This window comes from Eublepharis macularius, chromosome 18 (genome assembly GCF_028583425.1).
Source record: "Eublepharis macularius isolate TG4126 chromosome 18, MPM_Emac_v1.0, whole genome shotgun sequence".
In the NCBI taxonomy this organism is placed as follows: Eukaryota; Metazoa; Chordata; class Lepidosauria; order Squamata; family Eublepharidae; genus Eublepharis; species Eublepharis macularius.
The window spans coordinates 1,111,701-1,130,847 of record NC_072807.1 but is presented as its reverse complement, the minus strand read 5'-3'; the positions used below and the strand labels follow the sequence as shown (position 1 = coordinate 1,130,847).

The 19,147-nt window shown below is 48.3% G+C and overlaps 1 protein-coding gene across 1 annotated transcript in view; it reads left to right on the top strand.

Moving 5' to 3' along the window:
- CLCN1 (chloride voltage-gated channel 1) overlaps positions 1 to 19,147 on the top strand; it is a 132,091-nt gene that overhangs the window by 53,244 nt on the left and 59,700 nt on the right. The window contains exons 7-10 of the mRNA XM_055002589.1: positions 1,319 to 1,397; positions 10,160 to 10,285; positions 11,971 to 12,055; positions 16,892 to 16,993. Of these exons, the coding sequence (XP_054858564.1) occupies positions 1,319 to 1,397; positions 10,160 to 10,285; positions 11,971 to 12,055; positions 16,892 to 16,993 (392 nt within the window). The remainder of the gene's footprint in view (positions 1 to 1,318; positions 1,398 to 10,159; positions 10,286 to 11,970; positions 12,056 to 16,891; positions 16,994 to 19,147) is intronic.

Genomic DNA, 19,147 nt, shown 5'->3' with positions numbered 1-19,147 from the left:
GTTGTGGCCCGTAGTGGTTTTCCGCCATGAACATGAAGCAATTTACGTGGTCGTTAGATTCTATTACACGTGTTTAAACTACAAACAAATATTTGTGCCATTTCCTATACTTCTGTGTTGGAATTTATCATGTCCACAGTATGTCATTTGCTATACCACTCAATCTTCAGTTCTTAACTATGGAGTTTCCCCTTACACACACAATCCCTCATGGGGCCCAGACGGAGCCCAAGTGTAAGACTGGGTTATCTGCCCCTGGGTCAAGGTTGTTGGGAAGAGGTGTTTTTTCCTACTTCCCCAGAGTATTGTGGTGCATTTACATGGGTGAGAAAGTTTGGATTTTCCCTGATATTGTCCCCACTGTGGCCACTGGAGGGACTTTTTAAAAACCAGTTATTGAATATTTTGATACTGATAGAACACTATAAGAATATGTGTTCTCTGAATTCCCAGATCTAATTTATTTTTAAGTGTCTAAAGGCATATATCTCTACAACCTAAGGGGCTAGAGACTTTTATTTATAAAAAAAATGAAAGGTGAGAATTCAGGGAACCTGTTATACATATTGTTATATCATTACATTATAGTGATATAAAATTGATAATTGCTGATCTTTTTTAAAAATGGGGGAAAATCACAGTGGCCTAGGAGAGGGAATGTGGCTGCTTCTTGGGAACTGGGCAGGGAAACTTCAAGGAAACCCACCTGCCGCGAGGAAGGCCCCGTTGCTCTTGCTCTGTATCGGCAGCAGCACCAGGGATGGGAAAGCCACGTAAGCCTGTCCTTGCGCGGAAACCCACCTAAGAGACGAGGCCTCAGTCAGGGATCCGTTTTAGAGTGAAATCTCCTCCTGGAGTGTGTGTGTGTGTGTGTGTGAGGGAGAGGGGTGCCTGGTCCCCCGGGGGTCAAAGTGAGGGAATGGGGGATTTGGGGGGGGGGCACGCCCCTGGATAGTTACAAGTGCAGACTGTGTGTGCGCGCGCTCCAGAATTACTGCCTGCATTCCTCCCCCCCCCCCCGCCACACACACTGGCCAGGTTTGGGGGGGGGCGGATGCTGGAAATGGGGGATCCCCACCCCCACTAGGGGATCAGTAAGCATAGCAAGGGAGAAATGAGGAGGAAATTCCTGGCATAGAAAGTATTTTCTAGTTCAGGCAGACTGTGTGAAATGAACTCCATATCCCTCCATCATTGAGTGCCTCTAGCTTCTGATTCTGTCACGTACTTTTCTTTCCCCATTTTGTTAGCATCTTTCTCTCTCCCCCTCCTCTCTCTTTTTCTGTATTTCTCTCACTTGTGTCTCTTCCCCCAGTAGCAGCCATATTATTACACAGATGTCCTGACTGTGGGATGTGCCGTTGGGGTTGGCTGTTGTTTCGGGACTCCCCTTGGAGGCAAGTGGCAGCTGACTTCCATCTACCTTTTCATAGAAGCACCCTGTCCTCCCTTTCTTCTTCCCCACCTTCCATAGGCATCGCAACCACAGCACACAGCAGTGCCTTCCAATATTTAAATTTACAGCAGGCACCACCAATCATGGTGGGTCTCAGCCACGATATGGTGCCACTTTTTTTGCTGGAGGGAACAGGGGGGGGGGCAACACAAACTATCAACCTATCAAACTAGAAATGAAGGGGGGGGTGTTACTCTCGGATTTACTTTATTTATATCCTGCCTGTAGCAGCTTCTGGCAAGCCTGCCTGGGTCTCTGGGGCTGATGGTCACCTGCTGGCGTCAAAAGGCAAAGTTCCCAAACGACGTGCAAGGGAAGCCTCCCTGCCAGGGTAGAAAGCCGCCACCAACGTCCCTTAACTAAACCTTCTGCTGTGGAACCGAGAGGCAAGTTCCCAGCCCTACCAGTTTTTAAATAGGAAGTCAGCCCTGTGAGGTAGGCACTTGGCAGGTTGAGTCCAGAAAGTAACAGGGTAGCACTTGGCAAAATGGCCAAAGAACTGGGTTTGGACTGAAGCCACAACTCTTAATAATTACATACCAAATTAAGAAAAGGAATTTATTAAAGAAAACTGCAAAACAGACAAAATAATCATAGAATTATGTAGAGAAGCACAAAACAACAGCCTATTGAAGCTAGGCTATATTCCCTAGAAGTCCCTAAACTTGTTCCAGACATTGCCGTCAGCAAGTTTCAGAGTCCAAAAGGGAGTTTTAGCTCTTAAGTCCAGAGGTCCCAAGGACAGAAGCACAAAGCCTGCTAGCCCAGGAATCCATCCATGGCATAGCATTCGAGAACAGGAGCAGATGCGGACACCGGTGCAAGAACAGGAGCAGGTGCCCTTCTTCTTCTCCTCTCCTTTCCTGCTGTTCTTTTACTCGTTCTCTACTAGAGGCTGGAGAAACAGTGCTCTTCAAGACCTGCAGCTGGCCTAAACTCCAGCTAGTTGCCAGCCTGCAGCTGGCCTAAACTCTTAGCTGATCAGAAGGGCCGAAACCTCTGATGAGAGGCTCTGCTGCACTCTGTTCTCAAAGGCAAGGGAGGGGGGGAAGAAGTCACCACCCCACCCCACCCCACCCCACGCCAGGAGGCCAGGGCCAGCCTCCCTCAAGCTTTGTCCTTGAAAGCTGTTCCAGGTACCTGGCCAGAATAGACAGTGCCGACCAGCTCCAGTCTCCTAAAAGGCGGGGGGGGGGGGGGGAGGCTCAGAAGCCTAACCGAAGATATTTTAGCTTAAAAGGAAACAAATCGGATTAGTGAATTTCTCTGCACTGCCTTTCTCCCAATGGGGACACAAAGTCACTAACATTGTTCATCTTTGTGGCTTCTGTGCAGGCCAGTTTGGTGCAGTGGTTAAGAGTGTGGGACTCTAATCTGGAGAGCCGGGTTTGATTCCCCACTCCTCCACTTGAAGCCAGACGGGTGACCTTGAGTCAGTCACAGCTCTCTCAGAACTCTCTCAGCCCCACCCACCTCACAGGGTGATTGTTGTTGGGAGGATAACAATAACATATTTTGTAAGCTGCTCTGAGTGGGTATTAAGTTGTCCTGAAGGGCGGTATATAAATCGAAAGTTGTTGTTGTTATATTGGGACTGTGTGTGTGCAGGCCAGCCACGGAGAAGATTTCCAGGCTGTAGAAGACTAAGAGCGGAACCACAAGTGACAAAAGGCACAGGTTGGACACTTGTCAGCTTCCCTCAAGTTTTGATGGGAAATGTAGGCGTCCTGGTCTGGCAGCTTGGCTCTCCGACTGCTGTCCAACGGACTTTCCAACTGTCACTTGTCCAACATTCTGCCAAGCTGCCTACATTTCCCATCAAAACTTGAGGGAAGCTGACAAGTGTCCAACCTGTGCCTTTTGTCACTTGTGGTTCTGCTCTAGGAGCGCCCCTCCTCCGTTGGCGCTTTCCCACCCAAAACATCAAATGACTGGGGCGGGGGTTGCCCTCCGTTCTCTTTTCGCCGCTGCACAGAGAGGACTGCCGTTGCTGCTCTCCGGTTTCTGTCTTTCCCTCTGTCGTTATGGCTCAGGAGAGGCTTCCTCACGATGCTGGAGAACGCCAGCCGGATTAAAGGCGCCTGCTCCTCCCCTGGCCCCCTTGAGTACCAAGGGCCCAGGCCAGAGTCGTGGCCCGTCAGAGACTCTCCACAATGGCTCTTCTCCAGGGCTGTGGCTTCGAGCCAGCCTGACTGAAGGGAAGTCCAGATTAAAGCTCAGGCCAGAGGGGCAGCCCGTCAGAGCCTCCCCACCATGGCTCTCCCTTCCGAGCTGCAGCTGCACGTCAGCCTGGTTAAAGCCACCTGCCCCCTCGGTTCCAAGGGGGCGATCCGGGAAATGTGGCCTGACGGAGGCCCCCCCCCTGTTCCAAGTCTCTTTCCCAGAGGCTTTGCCTGCCAGGATAAAGCCCCCACCCCCTTGGCTGTGCCTGCTCCGAGGGGAGACACCTGGAGCTGTGACTTAAAGATCCCAGGGTCTGAGGCCGAGAGGCTTTTCCCCAGCAGGGCCTTTGGAAATCTGCCCGCCTGTCTCAAGGAATCCCTCCTCCTCCTCCCAGGCTGTCCTTAAATCCGAGGAGCAGTCCCTGGAGGCAGGAGTTAACACAGCTAACCCAGTGAAACAGCAGCCTGGATCCCTCAGTGCAAGGACTGGGGCTCCTCAGCCGCTCCCGCTTCAACAGAGGTGACAAACCGGCCCCTCTCAGCCCCATGCTTTTGGAAGGCAGTTTTTCCCATGCATGGCCACACTCCCCTTTTCCTACCAGGGAATGGTGCTGGCTGCCCCTGGGGTTCTCAGTCTCATTGCTGTAACATTCAGCAGTCATCTAGGAACGTGCAGAGGGCCTCTTTTAGTCGGCACAGAGTGACTTTATTCAGCAGAAACAAAGAAAAGACCAGCAGGCCTAGCTCAGGCCTTCCCCAGCAGTCCTTCAGCCAGTTTACACGGACATGCGTAAAACCTGGACTGGAGCTCCTACAGCTTTTGGTATCCTGGGGCTAACAAAAAAACAAGAAACGGACTCCACTGCATTACAGCTGCTACTGCTAGGAGAGAGTTCTTGTTGCCATGGTGTCCATCCTGTCTCTGGGGTCCTTCCGCTATGACACCGTTTCTAACAAGAGCCCGTTTTGTGTAGCGGTGGAGCTAGGACCTGGGAAATCCAGATTCAAATGTCGTTGTACCTGAAAGGCTTCTTTGTGACCTTTGGCCCATCACATTCCCTCAGCCCGGCCTGCTTTGCAGGGTTGTTGTATGGAATGGAAAGGTATAAAATGTAGGCGCTTTGAGTACCCAATGGGGCTTAAAGGTGTCTTATGTTCCTACTCAGAAAGTTTTAACCCCCCCTGGGGCATAATATTGGTCAACGTGTTATAAATTGAGACTACTGAACATCTTCAATGGCAGATTGCCTCTTTGTATAATGTGAAAAAAGCCCAGCGACTCTCTAAGGGATAACACTTTTTTCCCCATGAGGTTTTGTGAGTACGGCTTACGCCTTCAGATATCTGTGTCTTTCACAGCCCGTAACTGTAATGAATGTGACAAGTCTGTTTCTTTAATCTAGAACCGGACTGCCCTAGTCCATCCTAGGACTCACTGTGCAATCCTAAACAGAGTTACTCCAGTCTAAGCCCATTGATTCCAATGGGCTTGGACTGGAGTAACTCTGCTTAGGATTGCACTGTTAGTGTTCTTCAAAAAAGGTAGTGGCCTGATCCTGTGACTTCACACAGAGACTCTGAATTCTTCCGTTCAGACAGACAACGCTCTGGCGGGAGGAACAGGCTTGCTGCTGAGGCCTTTACATTCAGCTGTCTATCCTCAGTGATGATTTACTCTGCAAGAGAAAGTAAAAATGCCGCGGCCTGTTGTCTTGTCCACCACTCACAGGTTTCCTACAATTCTTTCCCACATCTGTGTTGCTTTGTGGGCTCAAAAGACACAAAGTTTTCCTCCCCTCCCCTCTCACGGGAGGTCGCCTGTCCTCCCATTGATTGAACTATTCAGTTCAGTATTCCCCTTGAGACTGAACAAAAGGGTGTTATTTTTGAGCTTTCCTTATTTGTTAAGGAGGAGGACAGAAGAGCGTATTTTAGGTCCAGGTCATCTAAGTTTGTGTACTGTAGTTTTTACAGTTGTGCTTGGCTGTCTTATTCACACACATCTCTATCCTTCCTGTGGAGAGTCTCTCCGCTGTTGGGGCTGCAGACGGCCCAACAGTGGCAGAATTCCAACACTTTGAATGTTTACAAAATGTATGACAACGAGGGTATCCTGTTTGAGGCTGCAATACAGTTTCATTTGCCTTTTCAATCTTAGTGGATCCACGTTTTACTGTTCAGTTTTTTTCACTTTCAGAATTGCAGTTCTGTATTCTTATGTACCCTTCCTGCCCTCGTGACCTGCCCAGGTTCACAGAATCAGCATTGCCGTCAGATGGCCATCTCGACTCTACTTAAAAACCTCTAAAGAAGGAGCGCCCACCACCTCCTGAGGAAGCCTGTTCCACTGAGGGACCGCTGTGTCCGGAAATTCTTCCTAATGTTTAACCGAAAACCCTTTTGATTTAATTTCAACCCATAGGTTCTGGTCTGACCTTCTGGGGCAACGGAAAACAACTCCATGCCATCCTCTATATGACAGTCCTTCAAGTACTCGAAGATGGTTATCGTATGAACTTGCTGTTGTCTCCTCTCCAAGCTAAACATTCTGAGCTCTTTCAACCGTTCCTCATAGGACTTGGTCTCCAGGCCCTTCACTGTCTTCATTGACCTCCTTTGGACATGCTCCAGCTTGTCTTGTCTATGTCCTTCTTAAATTGTGGTGCTCAAAACTGAACACAAAACTCTAGGTGAGGTCTAACCAGAGTAGAGCGATACCATCACTTCCCGTGATCTGGACACTATGCTACAAGAGTAGCCAAGATACAGTGATTGAAGAAAGCTACACTACAGGAAGAAAGCTTATCCCCCCCTCCCCAGCAGATATACATTCGCAGTTATGGCAGGCTGGCTGGCTTGAAGGCATCTTGGCTTCTTTAGGCTCCTTCCGTTTTTCCTTTTCATAAGAATTGTTTGTGATTGTGCCTTAAATATTTTGCCTTTAAGAAACTCCCATCCCTCTTGAACTCTCTTCTCCTTAAGTATTTCTGACCATGGGATTCTATCCAGCATAACTTTCAGTTTGTTAAAATTTGCCTTCTTGACGTCCAACCTATATGTCTGATAACATACAGCTTTTCTCTTCCCCAAGACTGTATTCCAAAATTACATGGTTACTACTATTCAGGGTGCCTACAACTTTCACCTCTTCAACCAGTTCTTCCTTGTTGGTGAAAATCAAGTTCAAGATAGCAGAACCCTTTGTTTCCCTCTCCACTTTCTGAAAAATGAAATTGTCAGCAAGACAAGTCAGGAATTTATTTGACCTTTTGTTTTCAGCAGAGTTAGACTTCCAACAGATATTTGGGTAATTGAAATCTCCCATGACTACTGTGTCCCGTCTCTTTGAGAACTTTGTAATTTGTTCTAGGAGTGTCTCATTCAAGTCCTCTGCCTGGCTTGGTGGTCTATAGCAGACCCCCACAATAATATCACTAGTATTTTTTACTCCTTCGCAAGTATAAACCTCCTTTACATATAACGCTACTCCTCCTCTTCCTTATTTGTCTATCCCTTTTGAACAAGTTGTATCCCTCAATCCTAGTATTCCAATTATGTCATCCCACCAAGTTTCAGTAATGTCCAGGGCTTTTTTTCAGCTGGAACGTGGAGGAACGGAGTTCCGGAACCTCTTGAAAATGATCACATGGCTGGTGGCTCCACCCCCTGATCTCCAGACAGAGGGAAGTTTAGATTGCCCTCCGCGCCATGGCGTGGAGGGCAATCTAAACTCCCCTCTGTCTGGAGATCAGGGGGCGGGGCCACCAGCCATGTGACCATTTTCTCTGAGGGCAACCCACTGAGTTCCATCACCTCTTTTCCCAGAAAAAAAGCCTTGGTAATGTCTATTATGTCACAGTCCCATTCCTGTATTAGATCTTCAGGTTCCTCCTGCTTGTTTCCCATACTCTGCACATTAGTGTAGAGAAATCGAAATCCATGAGTTATATGTTGTGAAGTTTTGGTTTCTGCACTTACCTGAGAGTTAATGTTTCCTAGCCTGCTTCACTTTTTTCATTAATCTAGTGTGGCTCTGCAATCTTTTCACTCCGGCTGATGGCTTTGGGCAGTTTTGGTCAGCTCCTTTTCTTGCACTATAGCAGTAGTCTCAGTTGTTTTCTGAGTGGCGAGTTCTGCTCACTGACTACCATATCTTGCACCGCTACGTGGGTAAGAGTCTCTACTGAGGCTATACCAGGACTTGGACCCTTCTTCTTATGCTATTGCCTATGTTTGGAACTCAAACACTCTAAATTTTCCTCTTCCTTATTGGATCTCCAAAGACATTTAAAGTAGGGGTGTAACCCCTTGTTCACATTTTGCACTTCCTTGGTGCTTCATTTTTAGTGTACGGCACTTCCACCTGTGGAATGAAGACATTGTGGGTTTCTAACCGATGCCCCTTCCATTCATAGAGTTTCACGATGTGTCCAATGTCCTGGCCAGGATGTTCCCTTTCAGTCCTCATGTCTCACAACACTATCAATGACATTAGCCATTCAGGCTCCAAGACAGACCTGGCAGTATCCTTCCTCTGAGCGTTGGTAGAGGCTCTCCCACTCTCCCTTGAGTGCATGACTGCTCGGTGCCCTTTACTTAGCACGGCTCTCCACACCCGAATGCTGTTTTTTCTTTTCTGCATCCCTGCTTGTACTTTGGCAGGGACTCTTTTAGAGAGCTCCCTGCCTCTTTTGAAGCACCTCTGGGGGAGTGTCAATGAGACGCTCAGCACCTGTTGGGAAGGGGGTCCTCCATCGTCTCTTACTTTGAGAGCTTCACACCCACCTCCTTCAGTAAGTGAGCTTGCTACTTTCCCAACACGGGACTGCACAGAAGCCACGACGACGATGAAAACAAGGTTGCCCTTACCTGCAACTGTTGTTCATTGAGTGGTCTTCTGTGCAGGCACACACCCCTCCCTCCTGCCCCACTGTGAACTCTCTGGAGTCTTAGATTCTGGGGGGGGGGGGGTCTCCAGCAGTGGCATGGAGGGAAGTGAAGGTACAACACTGCTCCTCCTGGTCATGTAATTATTTTGGTGGGGAAATGCCAAAGGGAGGAGGGGCGCTCCTCATCTTCTAGAAAGCTCTGGAAATCTTCTCTGTGGCTGGCCTGTGCGTGCGCAGTCCGAATGTGTGTCTGCACAGAAGGCCACTTGATGAACAACAGTTACAGGTAAGCGCAGCCCTGTTTTCTCCTCTCTTCCGCTGTATCCTCACAACAGCCCTGTGAGGTAAGTTAGGCAGAGAGTGTGTGACTGGCCCAAAGTCACTCAGAAAGCTTTCATGGCAAAGCAGGGATTTGAAACTGGTTCTCCGCTAGTCCAACATCCTAAGCACTGCACTGCACCCCATTGGCTCTCTGTTTTTAATGATATGCTTATCCTCACACTTTGCATCCATGCCCTGACCCACGGGTACCAGGCTGGTGACCCGTGACTTAGCCAATGCCCACTGCAATCTATTTTCCTCCAAAACCGTTTTTCCAGCCATTTGCTGTCCTTGGCCATTTCCAGATGGCATGGAGCGGCTTCAGGTAAGCCATCTGGAAACGGCCCTTGTTTTTTTCTTAAACAGTGTTTGTTTCAGATTATTGGCTAGCATCTATGCTTGTTGTCTCAATCCACCTCTGCCTTTCAGTCTATAGATTACACTGTTTGTGGGCTGCTCCTTGCCCACCCTGGGTCCTGTCAGACATTTGCCAATTAAAGCTTAATTCTCAAGTGTATTGAGGCCCAGTTTGGACTGAGGATATGGCACACCAGGTGATGGGACGCAAGTCTTCCTGTCTGTGCTGCTTTCCTAACCTGAATGGGCCCTGGGGAGCTGCAGCTGCCTCAATTGGGGAAACTTATGTCTACTGATGACCTTCATTTGGGTTTCCCCAAAGAGGCAAGAAGCAGCTCCTCGGGGTGATTTTCAAGTTGGTGAACTAGAGCTCGGGAGAAGGTGTAAGCCCCTCTCCCTGTGTGCCAGGGCCCTGGTCCAACTTAAGGCCCCACAAACCTGAAAGTGAAGTTTCAGTAATTGCCAAATGCTTCAGACATGGAACTTCCAGCTCCAGTCTTTGAAAAATAACTTGTCCACCATTATGAAACTTCCTTTGCCAAGTACAGTTGCAGAGGTATGTTCTAGAGTGCGTGCAGGCATCAGAGAACCCAGCAGGCCTGTCTAGCATTGCAGATGAAATGAACGTGCATGCTGCATATCCCAGAATGCTCTGCGCTGCACCAGAGTGGAACCGTGCCAGACGGACAGGTCAGTGTGGAAAGGCTCCCACAAGAAAGAACGCTCGACAGCCGATGTGTGCTGAGATACAGTGTAAATCAGCCTCTTATGAGCTTATATACATTTCCTTTCCATTGTGACCTCTCCCTTACCCTGGAGGGATGCATTATTTTGGGGTGGGAAAGGAACCCAGCCTTTAAACCTCCTCTTACACGTGCCGCAGGGAGGTGATGTCTTGGTGGAATGCAAGGTTTTGAGGTGGGAAAGGATAAGCTGTTACCACCTGTGCCTGAGAACATCTCTCTTCCCTCTAGGGGTTCTCTTCAGCATTGAAGTAACTTCCACCTACTTTGCTGTCCGGAACTACTGGCGCGGGTTCTTCGCAGCCACGTTCAGTGCCTTCGTTTTCCGGGTCTTTGCTGTCTGGAACAAAGATGCAGGTAGGAGGAGATCACACGCTAGTTCGTCGAACACGAGGTCAGCAGATGGTCCCACCTGTCATACAGGGTTTCTTTCACTCCGGGACTGGAAACATCTGCCTTCTTTACTCCAGCTGCCTCTACCCTTTTCAGTGCTGCAAAGATTTAGGAAGACTTGATAATCTTTATACCAGTTTTCAAGATAATTTAGGTTTGTACCCTTCTGGATCATGTAGAAACACAAAGAAAAGCAACAGCTGTTGGATGAGAACTATCGGGAGTAATATGAGGGGCCACATTTTAGTTTAAAATTTCTCATGGCCCCATAAGCTGTCTCCTCCCCCACCCCTCTTTGCAGCACATCAAACAAACTCTTTGCTTTGGAAATGGAAAGGAGGGGGTTACGGCCAAGGGGGTTACGGCCAAGGGGGTTACGGCCAAGGGGGTTACGGCCATGCTTCCTCCCCTTCTCCCTTCTCCCCCTGCTTGCTGCTTGTCTGGATGGGAGCAGAATGTGTCCTCCTCCTCCTCTGCCTCCCAGGCCTTTTCAAAGTCTGTGTTGCAAGCCACGACTGTCCCAGTTGGGAGTTGTGATCTGCCCACTCGTGAGACCCGGGGCTTCTGTGAGAAGTGGGAGGCCACGGCAGGTCCCATGCCTGCCATCCTAGGATTCCCACCCAACTCGGACAGTGCCCCAAAGGTGAAAACATCCCTCCTTCCTGCCTGCACCCGCAAGATGGTTGGACATGACTTGCAGACCACCTGGAAAGCTCCAGTGGGCCCCAGTTGTCCACGGGCCCCAGTCTGAGAATAACACACAAGAAGTTGCTTTATACTGAGTCAGACCCTGAGCTTACTGAGGTTGGTGTTGCCTGCTTCAACTGGCAGCCGCTCTCCAGGGTCTCAGGTGGATATCTTTCACATTTCCTACAACGTGATTGATCTTTTTAACTGGAGATACTGGGGAACTGAGCCTAGGACCTCCTGCGTGCAAAGCAGATGCTTTCCCCACAGCCATGGACCTTCCCCCTATCAGCGCTTCAATAAATTGAAACCGAGAAATGGTTCAAGAAGTCAAATCCAGGCATTATCCGGCTCGAGTGGCTTGCTCTCTCCAGTTGGCCCTGTGAGGTCAGACTACTCCCCCTTGGCAATGATGGCCGGGATGACCTTTCTCAGTGAGGAGCTGCTGAGGGTGGGAGGATGTCACTCTGGCTCGGAAACATAAGAAAACAACAACATCTCTGGTCTTCAGGGCAGGATTGCTGGTGCCAAAAGAAAGGCTTCTGGGGGCCCTTTTTGTATCTGAATAAGGGTTTTGTCTTTCCAGCACATCTTTACCAGGCCCTCCCTCCTCCCATGGCACCCATTGTTCGTAGTTCACATTTCCAACCCTCTCTTGCTCCATTTCTCTCTCTCACCAGTTTGGTATAGTAGTTAAGAGCGGCAGGACTCTAATCTGGAGAGCCGGGTTCGATCCCCCCCTCCTCCACTTGCAGCTAGCTGAGTGACCTTGGGTCAGCCACAGCTCTCTCAGAGCTCTCTCAGCCCCACCCACCTCACAGGGTGATTGCTGTGGGGATAATAATAACGTACTTTGTAAACTGCTCTGAGTGGGTGTTAAGTTGTCCTGAACGGTGATATATAAATCAAATGCTATTATTTGATTAATCATTTCTCCTGTCTTTGTTTCTCCTCCTGCACAGTCACCATCACAGCCCTGTTCCGAACAAACTTTCGAATGGATTTTCCTTTTGACTTGCAGGAGCTGCCCGCCTTTGCTGTCATAGGGTAAGCCCAAAGAGAAGCAGCTAATTGCACTGAAGAAATGATACGGGGCAAGCCCTGGGGAGGGATATCTGCAGGGAGTGGAACTGGAGCTCTCCAGGGGCTCCTAGGGGGCAGGGGGCCAATCCAGCCCCAGCCCCAGCGTTCCAAGCTGCCTTATAACGACTCTGTCTGGGACAGGAGCCAACGACTGCTTTCTTCATGAATGAAATTCTGCCTCTGCTCTGCCACAGTGGGACCAGACATAAAGGGCTGCTGTGTTTTAAAAATCTTGCAAGAGGGGACTTCCGCAGGGGCACCTTTTTGGAACTCTGCGTGGCATGCTGCCCCTGCCCCAAATTCCCTCTTGCAAGTGGCTATCAAGGCCTGAGGAGCCCAGCCGCCCTTCTTGGCATTTGGCCATCTAATTTTCTGTAAAAAGATGTACAAAGGCCGTGGATTTCTTTCTCTCCTGCATTAGCCTTGGAAGTCCTTGAAGTAGACTGGGATGTTAAAACAGCCCTGGAGCTGGGGGAACCAAGTGCCCTTGTAGTGCTATAGGGGCCGCTCAGCTCAAATCTGAGTCAAGTGACCTCTGTGGACAGCAAGCAATGCAGAGGCCATTTGGCTCAAGCTGCTGTAGGGCTTACTGCTGCTCGTAACAACCCAGAAGATCGTGCAAAAAACGCGGAAGATTGCATTTTATCGCGTGAGATTTGTGCGACGTCACATGACGTCACGCAACTCTCACACGAGAAAATGCGATCTTCCGCGGTTTTTGCGCGATCTTCCGGGTTGTTACGAGCAGCGGTAAGCCGTGTGGAAATGGCTGATCTCCAAGGCAGTAGCTCAGAAGGAACTTTCCTGGAAAGGTAGAAGGCCAGTCCAGCTCATGTGTGTAAGGTACTGGTAAGTCACATCTGACTCATGGCGGCCCCGTAGGGTTTTCAAGACAAGAAGTAAACCAAAGTATTTGCCCGTTGCTGCCTCTGTGTGGCATCCCTGGACTTCCTTGGGGGTCTCCCATTCCAGCACAAACCAGGCCCAATCCTGCACAGCTTCCAAGACTAGCCTGGACCGTCCCGGTCAGGGCCAGCGGCCCCTGGCAGTTCCCACTTGCTTACATTCGTTGGAGTGAGCAAATTGAAACCATTTAAAGCAATTTAAAAATAGTTACAATTCACCACTTTGAATTCCTTTTATTAATAAACTCTTTTGACCAGAGGTTTTAAGCATAAAAAAATCAATAAAATAAAATAGAATAAAATACATAACAGAAGAAAATATTATAATGCTCATATACAATTTTCATAGGAAACCCTCATGAATTAAAACCCATCTTGATAGCACCTTAAAAGAACACACTATTGCCAAAAATTTGGCAGCAGACTAAGTTTTGATTTGGCCCTGCACAGTTCCCATAGCAAGCCCTGCCAGGTTGCATGTCCGATTGAAATAAAGTTAGGTTTCTTAAACTCTTTATTCTTTATTTACTAAATTGTATTTATTAAAATGTGTTTTGCTAAATGTGTGACAATTGCAATCTGAAAAAAAAAGCTTAGGTGACTTACACAGCAATCCTGAGGGGAGGGAGGGGTGAAAGTACCTTGAAAGCTAACTAGAAGTTACACTGGCATATCCCAGACTTAGGGTGGCGCAGTGGCCTGGCAGCTGGGCATGGGCATAACCTGGGTCCAATTTCCTGTGCCGGCAGGCCAGGAGGCAGGGGCAAGTTAGTTGGCTCCCGAAGCTGTGTGGGGCATGGGAACGCCCCCAGCAGTGGTGGAAAGTCACACCACAAAAAGTGATGGCACTGCACGCAGGCTTCCATTGTGGGGGGAAAGTGGACCGCCCCTCTGCGCCCAGCCCCACCCAAGAGACCCAGCAGAGCATGGGATGCCGACTACTGCAAGGGCCCATCTGCTTGCGTCCCTGCAGTGGACGAGCCCCTTCCCCCATGCCCAATCAGCTCCTTGGGCACGCTACATAACCGCCAGCCAGGGTGCTCATGCCATGACCCCAGACAAGTGGAGAGGTGGCTGGAGGTTCAGCCTGAGAGCCCCCTGCCATGGGGACTTAGAGTGGGAGGTGGGAGAGGGTGCCCACGATGGTGGGGGCAAGATTGTGCAAGGGGAACTTAGTGAAATTCGGGGTGCACCGTCCAAAATGTCTAACAATCACCACCCAAGTCCCCTTGCAGGATCCCTGTCTCCTGAGTCCTGGCTCAGGGAGGGAGGGGTGAAGACACACGGACAGGGGAGGCAGCAGCCCCAGCTTGCCTGTTGGCACCGGCCTCCCCTTTCCCCTGCCTGCGCCCTTCCAAATGCCGGCCTCTGCTGTTGAGGCTTACCGGGGGTGGGACATGGCCCCTGCCTGGGAGCTAGTGCAGCCCGTGCCTGCCAAAGGAGCAGTTGCCCAGGGGGTCGGGCTCGACACGACTCTCTTGGGCGTGGGGGTGGGGGTGGTCCTAGCAGTCCAGGCCAGGGCTCTGTCCAGACTCCCTTGATCAGGCTCCGCCTTCAAGCAGAGGAGAGAGTGCAGCTGCAGGGCAGGGTGACTGGGTGCCTGCTCTTGTCATCCGATGCATTTAAGATCTGTAACCCAGCCTGAATTTAAATGTGTGAGAAAGCTACTCTTCCTGCAAGTATTACTGAGGTCTGAGCATGTGTTTTATTCCTCATTGCATCAATACTGGAGAAAGGGAAACGGGAGACAGCTCCTGTGTCAAGCAGGACCAAAGATGATGCGCAACGTGAAACGTAATGCCCTGCATGAGCTTGTGGGTTCTTGGGGGCCATTCCTCACTGCTTTATCGTGCCTGATCAGCATTCCTGAGACGGAGAAGTGGTGAAATTCTCTTCTCTCCTTTTGGCAATTCAGTAGAGACGAGTGCCCTTCCAAATGATTTATCCATCCCAGGGCAAGCTAGTGCTCGGAGAAGACGTATCTGTATTCCCGTGGGTCATCTGCAAGGCCAGGACAAAACAGCTCAGATTTTTTGATGAGTTTAGCATCATGATGAACAAACCCATTTGTGCTACAGAACCAGATTCAGGAATTATTTCTGGCTGAATTCAGACATTACTTCTATCTGACATCTAGTTGGGTCACAGTATATTGCCAGGATCAGGGACACCTGCTTCTCCCTGCTTCTTCCTCTTGTGGAATGCAGTGAGCTCACCGGGGGGGGGCATCCATGACATGCAAATATGGAGGTTAACCAGTGTTCACTTTCCATCCACAAACCAGGATTGTAAACCAGAAGTTAATTTGGGCTTAGAGTCCTGGTTTTGCAAGGGAGGGAGGGAATAATTCTGCTCAACATGTCACCTGCATTCACGTCACAGAGGTAACTGCCTTGTTTCTACCAATAATTTTATGTGTGAGAAAGGAAAGGGGGTGGGTGGGGTGGAGGAGCCAGCGTGTGTTCAGACCCAGCAAGGATCAGGCTTAGGCTGGTCAGAAGTGGTGTCTCAGGGCAGCTAAGGTGGCTTTTGTTGGACCAAGTGAAGGGTTTGTGAAGGCTTTGCGCAGGTGGAAATTCTGCTTGAAAACATGCATTTGTTAAAAACTGTCCTGTAATACCTTTTATTAAGATTGCCCCAAACAACATAAAATAGCGAGCAAGCTTTCGCCTTCCCCAGAATTTCTCATCTGGCGGGATGTCTAGAATAAAAACAGAGAAGGGGGAGAAAAAGATGTTTTCCTCAACTGCAGTTAGAAGAGTCGTGGAATGGAATTCAGGATTCTTCTGTGGACCGGAGTGGTTACCTACAACCTTTATAAATGTGTTACATACTGCCTAGCTTAGAACTGCATAATTATCTTTCTTTTGTGCTTTCAAGTACAGAGAAATCAGCATTTTACCCTGTTTTCTATTCTTCTGGGAGATACAATGAATTTGTTCTTCTTGTGTTTGTCATGTTAAATAAAATTGCAAAGCTATTCTAATGAGATTGCCACAATGAGAGGCATCTAGAATTGTGCTACTTTAGCAGAGTAAAGTAGGTAAGCAACTCTAATTCATTATATGGAAGTGTTCTTTTTTTTTTAAAGGGAATGTAAAATGTGATAGCGCTTGGTTAAGGAAACTGCCAATTAACAGTGTGAGACTGATACTCTTCTAGGTCCATTCACGTCAGCCTCTGTATCTCTGTTTAGGACTGCAGTGTAAAAGAGCGTTTATGAAGCAGCGCAGTGTAGTGGTTAGTGTGCTGAACTAGGACAAGGGATAAGGTGGGTTCAAATGTTTCCCTGACAGGAAACCTTATTACTGAGAAGCAAAGGGGGGTGGGGTATAGAAGAGAATGAACATGCTAAAGGGGTCATAAAGAAAATCAGGCTTGTCTATGCATTAAAACTGGGTGGGAATGAAAATATTGAATGGATTGTTCCAGGTATTAAGATTATCAGAGCGATTCAAAGTAGGTCTACTCAGAAGTCAGTCCCATTTTATTCAATGGGACTTATTACCAGGGAAGTGTTTTTAGGATTGCAGCCAATATTTCTGTATGCTCCCCAGACTGAAAAAACACCTTGCAAGTAGAAAGCTAACAATGTATGGAATGAACTGGAAAAGAACTGTTCACTCTGAAGTGCTAGCTTCTTAATTGCAAGGATTAAAAACAACAACCGTGGTTCATTTAAGAATGGCATTCTTCATCTGCAGCCTGTTGCCTCATATTTCTACCACCTCTTTCTGCTGCATGTGTAGACCAGACTTTATTATTCATATCTTTAGTGGATCTTCTGTTGGATATTATTATTCTGTTGGATATTAGCCAAAAAACCAAGATGTATAAAACCTAATAAAAATAAGCTGGAAAAGTACTAGGTTAATTTTCCCCCCCTCTCCCATAGGATCTGCTCTGGCTTCCTGGGAGCGTTTTTTGTTTACTTCCATCGGCAAGTGGTTTTGTCTGTCCGACGACATAAATCTCTAAGTAAATTCCTAACCAAATAGTAAGTACATTCTTGCCCTGTTATTCTCTTTGTGGGGTGGGGCAGTGAGGGGCTTGCAAAGCAAAGAAGTCAAGGAAGACCAGGGCCGTCGTCACACGGGCTTTTATTTAGCGCTAAAATGGCGCTATTTCCCGGCAAACACCCACCTTATTCCAACACTGTAGCGATTTTCTCTCTTCTGCTTTGTGCTTGATAGTCACGCTATTTTGTGCCTCAGTGTGAATGCCTCACATCGATGTATTTCGCCTCGCAACGTCCTATGCCCTCCCTTCAATCCCAGAATCCATTTCTTCCTGCGACTCCCCTTTTTTTATTTTATTATGTCCTTATAACGCCATAACGACATAACACAGTGCAAACTTTCTGCTGAAGTAAAAATGACTCAGTCGCCATGGCAGAGTCGTCAGCGTTGGGGATCACGCCAGACAGGGAGTTTTCTGCGGGCAAAGGGCTATTTATATAATTTCAAAGTTGGAAAAACAAAAGGGTCGTAACGTTTTGCTCTAACGGAATGTTTATGTGCTGTTATTCCGTTATAGTGGAATTAAACGGCAGAATAATTTAAAAAAGGGGGGGGGGAGCTGCTTCTGCGCGGTTAGAGAGAACAGAACAGAGTGCTTCGGTGTGGACAGCTGGTGGCGCGAAGAGCCGTTAGGTGACCCAAAGAAACGTTACTGTGCCGATAACAGGTAGGACGCTATATGCTGTATATTTAACGGAAGAGATGCCCGTGTGACGACGGCCCAGATGTGAGAGGTCCATGTCCAGAGCTCCCAGCAATTTTTTAATTCTCAGATGCACAGTTCAAAAATCACTTCCGGCACATATCTGATTTGGCATTATGTTTTCTGCCGTAGCAAACTCTGCTAGGAACTTAAGTTGCATCTTTTAAGTTTTTCTTGTGGAAGGTCCATAGTAGGGTTCCTTTTTATTTATATACAAGACAAGAATAAACTGTTTTTGCTAGAAAGAAGATTCTAATGCCATTTTATTAGCTAGGAAATGATGACATGGGGTTTGTTCATCTTTTGAACCGAGTCTCAGGAGAGGGACTGAAATATCATAATGCATTTTCGTTTTGTAGAAAGCAGGTATAACAAATATAAAACTAGCTAGTCGGGGCATGATCCATCTAAACAGAAGGCTTTGTGAGTCTCATTGATTTCCGTGAGTACCTGCTTAACTCTTTTTCACTGAAATTAGTGGATTTGGGCAGATTGTACAAAAATCTCATCAAGCTCATTTTAGGTGAACGCTGTCTCCAATAATTATTCAAATTCACCACCCTTAAGAATCCCCGAGGAAAATAACTTGTGGATGCACCCTAAGCAGAGTTACACCATTTGATTTAGATGGGTGTGACTCTGCTTTGGATTGCACTGTAAACGAAGCAGAAAGTCCCCTTTGGGGGCTGATGATAAGGTCCTATTGGAATGCGTCTGACTCATTTTCAATCCTAAATAGAGATGGGCACGGATTGGGAAAACTCTACCGACCGCCAGCCCGTGGTCTGTCGATTTTCACAGACCATGGACTTTTCACGGACCAGCCCCATTCACGGACCAGTTTGTTGGTCCGTAGTCCATCACTTCTGGCAGCCCTGGCTCTGCCCCTTCATACCCAGAGAGCCCAAACTCCCAGAGTCTTCAGCAGCCTCTCCTCCAGTCACCCACCAAGTTTGGTCAAGATTGCATTTCAGATGTCCAAGTTACAGACCCCCAAAGCAGCCACCCCAGGAAACTTCCAGTAGATACTGGAGTCGCAAATGCCAATTGACTTGCATTGGCTAGCAGCACCAAAAAGTTGCAATGAGGCAAAATCAAACAGAAGAGGGTGGGGGAAGAGCCCCCTTACTCACCACACAGACACAGAATCACAGAATTTCAGAGTTGGAGGGGGCCATACAGACCTCCTAGTCCAACCCCCTGCCCAATGCAGGATGAGCCTAAAGCATCCCTGACAAATATTCATCCAGCCTCTTCTTGAAAACTGCCAGTGAAGGGGAGCTCACCACCTCCCTAGGTAGCTGATTCCACCTTTGAACTACTCTGACCATGAAAAAGTTTTTCCTAATATCCAGCCAGTACCTTTCTGCATGTAATTTAAGCCCCTTGCTTCGAGTCCTATCCTCTGCTGCCAACTGGAACAGCTCCT